The sequence below is a fragment of the Rhyacophila brunnea genome, unplaced genomic scaffold (assembly GCF_057557595.1).
Source record: "Rhyacophila brunnea isolate RB1 unplaced genomic scaffold, BYU_Rbru_1.0 scaffold_12, whole genome shotgun sequence".
Classification (NCBI taxonomy): domain Eukaryota; kingdom Metazoa; phylum Arthropoda; class Insecta; order Trichoptera; family Rhyacophilidae; genus Rhyacophila; species Rhyacophila brunnea.
In genome coordinates this window covers 18,880,602-18,893,718 of record NW_028232774.1, presented here as the reverse complement: position 1 = coordinate 18,893,718, position 13,117 = coordinate 18,880,602, and the positions used below count along the sequence as shown (strand labels likewise).

Below are 13,117 nucleotides of genomic sequence, written 5' to 3'. Positions count from 1 at the left end.
TTATTGTTGTTTTTTATTTTGCTATAAAATTATATTTTGGATTTTTTCTCTATTACTTAATTTGATTTACCTGTATTTTTTATTCTAAATGTCATGTTGTGAACGTCTTAAATTAATAGTTTGTCATGTGATTGATGCGTATTTTTTAAATAAATAAATTATAATGTTTGACCACACGGTATAAATAATGCACATATCGATCGACCATTTGTTTCTGCTTAGTGACTTTCGGTAATGCTTTATGTCTGTTCGCATGTAGGTACATGAAATACCTGCCGGACGAAATAATTAAAGCAGACCCGCCATTGTGCGCAATCCGATAATGAGTTTGCACGGCCATTTTTAAAACAACGCCGTGGACCGGGAAGGGGCCATTGCAATACTAATTGATAATGCTATCTCATAATATAATTCTATGTATATTATGTTCTCGTTGATGTGAAATAATAGGAATAATTCAGGGGCGTAACAAGGCATTTTACCACTTATAGGTACCTATGCACACTTACTACAAACCTATAATAAATAACTACTAACTTGGATGGCTATCATTAAAATAATTAAATAATACGGATTTGATAACAAGACCCCCGATTTTTTATTAGTATAAAAATCATAGAACGCGTAATAACATGTGTATGAAGGAAAGATAATGAATTTTTAAAATTACATACCCATAATTAATCAGACGAAAGACTAAACAATCGATAATATTTAGTAAGAATTAAACATTTAAAAATGCTAAATACTGAAAACAATTGCGCCGCAGGCGATTTTGTATGATAAAACTTTAATTTTTATCATAATCATAAGGACGTTTGTTTTCCTATAATTTGGTCGTTTTAGGATGATTTTTTCCCTAAACTTTTTATTCTTGCATGTTCAACGAAACTACAATTTGCGCCTGGGGCAGCAACCCCGCTTGCATACCCCTTGTTACGCCACTGAGTGTACTGTAACTTAATTAAATTTTAATTCCAAAGTAAAAATACTGTCATTTACGAACAAACTGAAAGTTGTTTTTCAATATATGTATTTGCTCATTTCAAATAGTTTACTGAACATTATACTCCTAATATAGACAGCTAGATAAATTGAACATTCTTCAATGTGGTGTTCTTTACCACGTTCGACCCTAAGATCATCAAAGAGTGGAGGTTGCATAAACAGATTTTTGTTTTTACGAGAAACGAATGTTAGCCGCTTGCTCAGTCTATTGGGTTAATAATCTGGATCCTAACACACATTGAAAAACAATATATGAATTTTTTCCAGACCTGGTATTCAAACCCGAGACTAACTATTATAAGAGTATTATATTATTTGTTTTCTTTCACGAGAAGATTAAAATAAACGATTCGTTTATTGAGTTTACGTGTATTTTTTCTCTCACTACCCTTTTTAGTACGTTTTTTTCCATATTTATTTCTCTCTCGTAATTCTCTGTATATATCTCTCACAAAATTTTGTAATTCCAAACATTTGGAAACGATATATTTTCTGATGTGAATTTGGACAATTTTTAATTGCAACTCATTTAAAATGTACAGTGAAACAAAATGGAAGTGGAGAAAGGAGAAAGGTAGCACAAAACTATCCTGAACCATGACTACCTTGAATATGAGGCTGTATACAAATTTTCGCGCCAAATTTCATAGACCTATTTCATAACTATCAAAATGTTCATAACATTGATTTAAAAAATAATTTAACCAGCTTCATGTTGTTATTAAATCAGATATCATGAATCACAAACGGCTTTTAACGCAATATTAATCTAGTTAGAAGATGGTTCTATGATCTTCCTAGTGCTCCTAAAGAATCATTGATATTCAGTTATATCAGGTATCTATAAAGTGATGGGACACGTGTCGAATATTATATGTAATATATTAATATACAACATCCACAATAGTTGAGATTGACATTATTGTATGTTACTTATACTTAACGTGTAGGTGCTAGTCAAAAGTGTAAAGGAAACATTGAATTATTGTGACCCTTCATCGACCTATTAACGGAACCTTTGTTATTTTATAGCAGATTGATATTACGTCATCTAAGTTTTCGGCTTTTAAACTGCATAAGCTTGATTTTAGACTTCATTCACCTGCTTTGCAGGTATCGCCCAATAAAATAGGCGATTGACAACTTATGGTAAGTGTATATTTTATAATAGTTGATTCATTAAATAAATATACACATAAATTCGTATATAACTAAGAAATCGAATTATGGAGAATTACGTGACAAAAAATTAAAATTCCTTCGGTATTACATCAATAAAATTAAATTCTTAATCTCACATATTAAAGATTAAATCAAAGAGTATGTATGATACATTATGTGCTGATATCAGGGTCTAGCTGATTTTATGACACTATGATAAAAATGGCTAATATGCAACTGTATGTTTCCACATGTTAAAATGCGTGTGGAATCCGAAATATTAAATCATTTATTTACTAATGGAAGCAGCATGCGAACAATAGAAGTGGCTTCACATTGCAATATTAAAATGTCATTTTTATATTCTAGTTAAAAATGAACTTTACCTGCAGTGTAATATTTAATGATAATTATTACAAACTCCTTTAAAAGATAATGTTCGAATTCTAAAGGGGAGCTATACCTTCGAAACACACTATAAAAGAATGTCTAAAACACATATCACTACATTCAGATAAAATATTTTTTAGATTTATTGCGACCCTGCCTCATCTATCAACGTTTAAAACGAGCATCTCGAGAGTCGTAAATGAAATTAATATAATGATTGAAATATGATTATAAAAAAAATGTTTAAAACCACTGCATCATGTCCAGCATCCACGTGGTGCGCTGCGCTTTGCGACTTCACATGTGCCCAAAAGAATCAGGAATGTGAATTCTACAGTTATCTTTTGTACAATCAATCTTAAAGGCAAAGGATACGGCGCTACTCCAATCGCATACTAAATGATAGGCTTATAAATGTGCGCTTAACAGATAGATTAATGTAGATAATATTATCTACTATTACATAAGTAGAAAAAATTATACGAAAACTAAAGAGCATGTTTTAATAGGTGTATTTCGCATATTTTTGTATTATACACTATTTAAATGTATACATACCAAAAAATTATTGTAATTTTTATTCATGAAAAGATTTTGCTACAAACGTTATATTGCGATTATCTTGTTTCAAATTTAAAAATAATCATTCACGTAAGTATTATTTTAAAATAAGTAAAGGTCAAATTACACTGAAAGATCCTCACGTAGATGGTCTGCCACCTGGTCAGCGATTACCGTACGCTGCCGTTAATTGTCAACCTGACTGTCACCGATCATTTCATGCGTGAAAAATAGGAATTGCTCTATCTTACCACGACTCCAAAAAACAATCCAAAGTGACAGTTCACAATCAGGGGCAATCGCAGAAGATCGGGAGATCGATCAGGGCAGATAGATGATCAGTTTCAGTATATGGGTATATATATGTTTTTAATAAATATTATTGTATCACATTGAAAATAGTAACCAACCAATGTTTTGACAATTTTTAAGAATGTTTATATTTGACGCTAAAAATTGTACCTACGTCTTGTACTGGACTAGCAATTGAAACTTGCATTAATTTTTCACTTTTACATGCAAAATGTTATCACAGTATGGCTCACTAGTTCTAGGTACATTGTTAATAAAATCGAAATCCTTATCTAAGAATAATCTTCTGTAGATAATTGTTTTTTTAAATGTAAGTTAATTAAGCTTTCTCAATCTATAGTTATCTCGAAATACTGACTGTTACTAATTATTCTTAATTATTTGATAACTTCAAAAGCTCACCGATGTACCACATCTCTCAATTATTAACATTTTCACTGTGGGTAGGTGAGGTATTGCACGAAGAGGTAAAGAGAGACGGAGGTTCGGAGGGTCACGGGGAGGGGAAACCATGGGAAAATTATTTCGCGCTGCATTGGGTGGGCAACGTCGGTATACAATCTGTGGCTATGTTAACAATAAACGATAAGCTTATGTATGTCTTGTATAATTTGGTAGTTGGTAGCGCAATAAGTTTTTAGATCATATGTATACATGAGTTTCTTTATTTTTAATTTAAATTGTGCATTCATAATTATGCAAGAAAAATATTAATGGTAAATCATTTTCATTCCAAAATAAACAATGATATAACATTTTTAATATAAAGATTTTTACTACAACATTTCGTCACTGTTCTGGCAGAAGACACTAATTTGAAGAAATGACATATTGAGTTAGTTATAACAAAATGTTCCTTGTTTCAAACTTTACCGTCTGGAAACCTTCTTAATAAATAAACAGTCTTTATTTTAAAGTCATCCTTTTTACGATTACTTAATAAACTCACATGATAGACCATTTCAAACATTTTAACATCTTCAAATTCAAATTACTCAAAACTAGTATTCTCCACTTAGTGTGTTCTGTCAGAACAGAGACGATTTATTGTTGTTGCACCTTTTGAAAGTATTCTTTTGCATAATTATTCATTTAATTTAATGCTTAATAAACGTTATTCAATAACAAATATTATATTTAGTAAAAATTTACATCGGTGTTTGTAATTGGCTGTAATTTTACAGCAATTTATTGAAAGATACATATTGGAATATATGATAATATAATAATATATCTACTAAAGCATTGTAAAATATTATTGATAACATGGAAAATATAAATAGAAGGATGCTCAACATTTGTTTTTTTTTTTAATATAAAATTGATAACATGATGGTAACAGGAATTGATAACAGGAATGTCCTATTACCAGAAAGGAATATGACATAATGTTAGATGCCTTTATCTCGTAGTATCCAGTATATAAATAAATAATAACTGAATATTTTTTTGTTATATTTTGTCCTGTCTTGTAATAAAAACCTTCTATGAGGGATAAAGCTGAAGACGTTTATTTTTTTTAGTATGACGTATTTAAAATATTAATATATGTCTGTTTATGCATTTCATTGGTAACGGAGACTATACTATGGTATTTACTACTACATTTTCTGTGATATTGAGTTAAATTTCCCCATAATTATTTTCATAAAAACTCCTCAGGAACATACCAATTAAGGAAAATCTTAGATTGAGCATGATTTGCACACAGGTTTTCCGCTTAGCAAACGAGGTTTATACTTTGTATGCGATTAATTCAGAATAAAAAGAATTAATATCATTTTTAACGGAATATCATAATTTATCAATGATCTAGATCTGGATCCAAATGCTCTCTATGAAACATTGATCAAGCATAAAGACGTAGTCACGTATTGACATAAAATTCAAGAATTGATGATTTTAATCGTTTGACGAATCTTGCAATTTTGAATTGTAAGAATTCGAGCCACGGAGGTTGTTATTTGCTTTCTGGTATGGCTGTCATCACATTTTAATACCAGTTTAGATGGGACCATATTTTGACATCCTTGCAGTAACGATTTCGGAGAACAATATTTGATACTGGAAATATTGTGTCAAGTGTAAAAGCAACTCCTCATTTCATCAACAAGGGCATACCTACAAAGTAGCGGATGTAGAAACGTAGTAGCCTGACGACCTACCTAATTTTGAGGCGAAATGATAAAAAAAATAATAACTACATTTGACGTCCTTTAACCAAAAATAATTATTATCGAGAATGACTAAAATAATATTAGTGTTTTATTAATATTTTTTTATATAAAATTAGGTAGAATAGTGTCGAACTCTTCTGGCAGTGAAGACGACTCGTTTAGGTGTTGGTTAAGTTATTTTCAAATTACCTACACCAACATCATTGCAAAGTGATTTCGTCGTGCCAGCAATGCCAGATGAATACGCCCTTCCTCTACGTATCTGTTTGTAGTTATATTATGGGTTCCTTCGATTGTAGTTGCAGGAGTTTTGTTATGCTTTGGCCTTTGAGTAATATTTTAAACTCAATTTGGGGGTATTTAATATGCATATTTCAAAATTATTGTGTAATTTAATAATTGGCATGACTGGTTTGAACTGTTACGAGGCCCTTTTAAATCTTCTGCCAATTCGATTGACTCATCTGCGTCAAACAAAATCGCCGCTGAATCCACAGATTGAGCGTAAGTACGATTATTTTGTTATAGTGACGTGACAATATGTCACCAGCATTATTTTGACCCGTAACGTTATTACAAAGTAGGTAGGTGCTGCGAGTTTGTAAACACCGTGTATAATACAGATAACGTTATTTTATTCAATGACTCTTGACTCTGTAAGTGTGCATTCTTGTGTTTATGAACTTTGTTAGTGTCCGTGAAGCTTACACTATAGGTGAAATATTTACATAGTACACTTGCATCAATAGAACAGGTTTTTCTGTTTGTATGTATGCATCTGCGATAGTAATATTAGTGCTTAACACTTTATTTCACGGAAATTTATTATTAATAATAGATAGACAACACGGCGTCGTAGCTCAATGAGCAGAGGGTCCATTATGTATAAGATTTGCCAATATTTTTATATCTACGAGCATTGGTGGATTTAGGGACGTGGATACCCAACTAACTGACTGATTTTGAGAACTTATTATTATTATAGCATAATTCTTATCTTTTTTTTGCGACCATGTCCGATCCTAATAGGATCATATGGGCCACAACAGAGTAGAGGTTTGTATTAACAGATTTTGTTTTTTTACGAGAAATGGATTTCAGCCACTTGCTCAACCTATTAGGTCCATACCCTGACTCACACACAAATTTAAAAACTATATGTGTACTTGCCAGACCCAGGATTCAAACCTGGGACCCACGGCGTGATCTGTTTGAGAGGTTATGTTATGGCCTCCTGTGATGTTAGTAGTACGAGTTTTGTTATGCTTTGGGTAATATTTTAAGGTTTTGGTATAATTTCATGACTGGTTTCAAACTGGAGTCAACAACTATGTCTTTCTTGGACAACTAATATCAGTTGACGGTGTGTATGTATGACGAGATGCACGCATAACAAAACAGGCATGGAATAAATTTCGACGCCTGAATAGTATCTTCAAAAGTGACCTCCCATTCGAGTGATTAATTTGCAAATCAGCTAACTCCATTTGGACAAATTGTTAAATGGAAAACAGGAATGAGAAAAAAAAAATTAACTATCGAGCGGAATTTAACAAATTCCAAAAATACACATTTTTTACCAAATACGCTGCACTATGAATTAATACACTATTTTAGCTTCCCTTTTATATATTATATAGATATATAAAGAGCGGAGTTGTTCCATTTACGATATTAGAAATTTAGCACCTGCAGTTGGCTATTTTGTTTGAAGAACGATAACGCATTCATTTATAAGTATAGTATAGTTTATATATAAGATATGTACAAATGTATTCCACGGTGAAATGTTCAACGAAGAACTCGTCATTCGATAAAATGTTATACGAACTCATGTTTCACGTACTGCGGCGCACGAATAAGTGTCCCACGATGAACTGCATACGTACAACTTACATGTAACCTACTGAAATAGGATAAGATCCATATTGGGTTCTATTGACAGGACGAAGAAAAAAAACTGGGATTCCAGCACGAATATTTCTCTTATAAAGAGTATTCTAGCCACTTTAAACTATTGACTCTTGACTTACAGATGTGGATCTGAATCTGAAATGTATAACAAGATACCACAATGCGTTCAACCATAGAATGAATAATATGTGTTTTAATCTGTGAATTTGCCTGTTAGTATATATTATATATGTTTATAATTATATAGTATTAAGTATATAGTTTGAAATTTTGTGTGAGCAGCATAAAAAAATGCTTTTTATCAAAATCTCATTTTAATCAAAAGTGTAGTTGGATGGTTTGTATCTTAAGCGTCAAGTGTTTAACCAATGTGTGCTACCAGTGCTCACGTATGCATGTAACACATGGACTCTTAAAGTAAGAGAAATCCAAAATGAAGAGTATGACATGACATGCCCTTACGAATTGGGGTATTTGCCATCATCGTTTTACCTATGTTAGTAAATATAATTAGAAAATAAAATTCTATATATTGACGTAGTATGTATAAAGAGAAAACAGTTTTTCGTGATTATTTATTAAATAGAAAAAAAATCTCAAGAGCGGGTTTTGTAACTCAATGTCTCAATTTATAAAACTACTTGTATGATTTTTTATATTATATTTTGTGGCATAAACACATGTTAATATTATAATATCGGTTTAATTTAAATAATATTTAATAAAAAAACTACTGTAAATAATTATTGCCTACTGCTCATTGTATTGCATGTGTTTCAGCCATAAAGTGTTAAATTTACAACATGCACTCGTTCGCATGTTATAATTATTCATACAAAATCATGAAAATTTTTAAAAATTCTGTGGGAAAAAATCAATATTCATTTATTCTGATGGAATTTGAAAATATTTAGCTAATTAATTGTGATTCCGCAGTGCTTAGTGTCAGCTATTTGAATTAATTCTAACATCGACACTTAAAAACTGTAATTAATTAATACGTTTACATTTTTTGGATTGGATTTTGAATAAATTGATACTTTTATTAGTAAGTTATCTGGAAATATAACTTTGTTATCGGCCAACATTTATTATAACACGTTTTTATTTCTGTTTATTTTAAAATACTTATGAATAAAAGTGTGCTTGTAGTTTAAATTTAAGCAAGGAAGTATAAATATAACAGCACTTAACAAATAAAAAATAATCATAATCATAAGTCTATAGATTTCTATAAAGATAAAGTCTAATAAAACGTGTACCTAAGTATATTTAGAATTGGGAGTCCTGCATTTTACCATTTGGGCATATATTTTATAATTTATATGCTGTAAAGTGGTGCGTTTAGTAACATAGAGGCCGATAATACGATAAGAAAATGGCAATGTAGTGCGACTTTCCAATTAATAAATGCAAGAATTCTGTTATACTTTGGGTAATATTTTACACTCAATTTTTGAGAAATGCGTATCTTTTTTAATTAAAATATATTTTAATGACTTTGATTGGTTTAAACTTTTTGGGGGCCCGCTTTAATTTTTTTGACAAATTGGTTGCGACATTTGCGTCAAATAATCGCGGCACTGATGCCATGTAGAGATTGTGTGAATTGAGAATTTGGGTTATTTTTGAGAGCTATGTCTTCAGATTATGTTGATATTGTAGGAAGGGTATGAATGCTTGTCATTATTCAGGATCATATACATTTATAAAAGATAAGTATTAATAGCAAAAAATGGTAATATTATTAATATCGTAGTCTTAAATTGTTAATAAAACTATATTTTTGTAGATCAGCTAATGTTTGTTGTTATAGTATATTTAAAAAAAATATTCTTTTGCTAAACATGTAACATTATCAGGACTCGAAATGGAGCCGTTCCGGCTCCTGAAATTCGTAAAATTATCGCTCCGTCTCGTGGAAAAAATATGTTGACCGTCTGACCTATATAGGCCATAGAATAGAAAATCTGACACACTTATTTTTATAAAATACACATACGATTTGATGACTATGTAAATATCTTCAGAAAATTTGTCGAGCGCTCCGGTTCGTAAACTATTCCATTTCAAGCGCTGAACATTATAGAATGAAAGACAAGCGGAAAACTTCCATTTGACTTTGTAATTGACTCTGGAAAAATTGAAACATTTTGTGTTTGACATTATAAACGTATATACCTATATGTATTTTATGAAGGTTTAAAAAACCATTTTCTCGATATCCATTCTTTCCTATTATAAATAAATACTAAAATAAACAGAGAAAAACTAGAACTTGTTGAAATGAACTGGAAATGTGATTTTATCAGAGCAAATTCATATTAGCCGTCAGAAAAGACATATAAACAAATCTGAGAAGTTATGGATGAAAATAAAGAATAATTAAGAATGCACATGTGGAAAGGTTGACCGAAACTACGATCGCTGCACACCTCCTATAAGATGGAAATATAGCTAGTACCTACTTAATTTTGCAAAAATCTGCGTAAAACAGACCTAAGCTGGGTCGCCCACCTAACCTCTTGTCGACTTCAACACGTCAAATATGTCGATGTAATTTTATTGGTATTTATAAAATACCTACATGTAAATTAATGTACCTTCGTTTTCACACACAGCTCGAAAGCAACATTTTACTTACTTAAAAACAACTAGTGACAGAAGCAACAAATTGTATCTGACATGTGATGCAAGTAGGTATAACACCAAAATGTTGCACTTCGTCATTAATTTTAGTTAAACTGCATGACGTGACTATCCTGGCATGGAATCGCCTATGCGCATGGATGAAAGATGCAACATTGTGTCCAGTTTTGATTTATTACTATATTTAATGACGATGTTTAATGTGCAACTGGGCTAATAGTGTACAAAAAGAATAAGAAGACTATGTAAAACTTGTCAGAATCGTAAACGGAAGTCGATTCGAAGTCAACGTTGATTGATGACGCATTTCAAGCGGGCCGTACCAGCGGAAAACCACGCGCTGAATTTTTCGCCCCATTGCTGAAGATTTATTTATTCCTACCTAATATGTAACTGGTACAGGCGAGATAACTCTTATAAGGGAAGTGGCGAGCTCCATAAATGGCGCAACTGAATGCGACTTCTTGGGCTTTCGAAGGAACCGTTATTCGATCGAATCGTATCTTGAATTGGGATCGACTCGGGAAGATAGTTATTTATGACCAAATATTATTATATTTGAATGACAGTTAACAAATGGAATCAGTTGCCAAATCAAATAACTTGTAAATATATAATCCAATTACGTGCATTTATTAACCAAAATATTGAAAGTACTGCCAGCAATAATGAATAATATTTTATATCTCTATATTTAAATTAGTTATAGAATATATTTAGTTTCAAGAGTTACATATTGTTCTGTCTATTAGATTAAGAGTAAAACACTCATTAAAAGAAATAGAAAAAACCGTGGTGACCTCTGTGGTAAAAAAAATAAAACTACGCTTCATATATGATACAAAAAAAGATTCATGCAAGTTCACACAATAGATATTCACATACTGTAGTGATGTTACATCAGAAAGCTTCCATGTCATGTTGTCAGTGACGTACTGTGGGGGTAGGCAGGCCATGCTTTGTTTAGGGGCGGCATATAATAAAGGGCGGTTAATGAAGGAACAAATACAAATATTACTACTTTTGAGAACAGTGATGGTTTTCAATGAAGCTGGCCATGCGATCGCCTCATATGAAAGTATCGACATTTTAGTGGTAATGCCGGTTAATCGCACAAATAAATATAAGATTTTATAAGAGAGAGAATAAGATTTTCTCAAAGGGTGCCTTCAAACCTGTCACTACCAGAGATTTAAACATACCTAAAACCACCGCTTTTCGATAGTACGTTTCGTGGAAATGTTCTAATTTTCAGTACATGGCGTGTTCGTCAATTTCATGTTTATTGGCGTATTCGTCTGTTTAGGGCGTTTAGGCTTTAGGTAGCCGAAAATAAATAATAACATTTTCAGATAATTTGAAACTAAAAATAAAAGGGGACAACTTTGTGAATCTGCTCAAGGGTGGCAATTTACTCAGGGACGTCACTGCACGTTGAGAACGTATTGAATGTATAGTTTACATGCAAAGTAAATAAATTTGACTTTGAATGAACTAATTGTAGCGTAAAAACTATGCACACTTAGAGAAATAAATATAATTTATGTTGTAGGTCGGTAAATAAAATGGTTAGTAATAAGATATTTATGTATAACTTACATCATCATCATCTTCCGTCTTCGCGCCGTCGTCCATGATTGCAAACGTGACGCCATCTTCCTGTGATTGATTCGACGCCATCTCCTTTTCATTTATATCCGAAATCTGCGACATTTCATTCGCAGAATTATCCAAATCCGAATGCTTAGCACCATAATCTGTCAAACTCGCCTCATCCTGCAGTTCATTTAAACCGTTTCTTCCAATATGACTCTCTTCCTCGTCATGTCTGATACTCATCATATAATTCTGCCGCAACACCAATTCGTCTTGCTTATTGTCTATTTCGCTCTCATCTTGACTGCTGTTCATGTCTTGATTTGAGTCAACAATCTGAAGACGCAAATCTAAATTGTCATCTGTGTTATTATTTTGACTCAAATCCAACGAGTTACTTTGACTATTCTTCAACATTTCCAAATTATTTCTTAAAAAATTAAAACTGCTTTGTCTTAAATCCAAGGAATCTAACTGATCAATATTTTGGTGATTCTTCAACAAATCTAAATTCTTTTGTAGAAGTATGTGTTTAATCTCTATTACGTCACTGCTTTCGTTCTGACTTTGTTCCGCTTTTAGTATTTGAAGTTGTGCTTGAGTTTTCAATATGTCGAGATGGGCTTGTGTTGTTTTAAGTAGATCAGAATGAATATCCATCCCATTTTGACTGCTTCCTAGTCTTCGTCTCTTTACTATGGAAGTGGAAATGTTATGATTCAGCATGTCAGCGACTACTAGGTGATCTGACGCTAAGGAATCAGGAGAACTTGGGATGTCATTCATGTTGTTGTTTGAAGAAGATGTTAAAATTTTTGCGGTAGACATAGAAGCTTTCTTCTTTTTCATTTATTACTTCACACTTTAATAAAAGTTTTTATTAATAAGAAAACAATGCTGCATTCTTATTCAAGAAAATTAATGGAAATTTGATTAACATGTTGGTAGAATATCTTGTGATATTTTTTTTATGTGAACATATTTCTTTTACATTACTAACTGACAAACCTGTATTATATACCTGCGATTACCTGTTTAAATTTTTTTGTATGATTGAAAAGATTTGTTTTTATATAAATAATGATAACATATATATAGAGTATTATAGTAAGTAAGTGTAAGCCCATCCACCATAAGGATAGTTTTGAATTAAATTTGACTGATTTTGTTCACAGCGGTGGTCACATGATAACTAGCAACCCCATGTGATATAGCACTGAGTAGAATAATAAAGCTCGCAGTCTATAGGTATAAACAATAAAATATTAATATTTTTTTATGAATTTATTTAACTAATAGGTATAATTTTAGAAGGATTAAAAAATCGTTGAGTCTAGTAAGACGAATAT

At 31.5% G+C, this 13,117-nt stretch overlaps 1 protein-coding gene across 1 annotated transcript in view; it reads right to left on the bottom strand.

Moving 5' to 3' along the window:
* Positions 1-12,011, bottom strand: part of TfAP-2 (transcription factor AP-2) — a 126,618-nt gene extending 114,607 nt beyond the window's left edge. Inside the window, exon 1 of the mRNA XM_085940088.1 lies at positions 11,772-12,011. Within this exon, the coding sequence (XP_085796214.1) occupies positions 11,772-12,011 (240 nt within the window). The remainder of the gene's footprint in view (positions 1-11,771) is intronic.
* Positions 12,012-13,117: the final 1,106 nt, after the last annotated feature.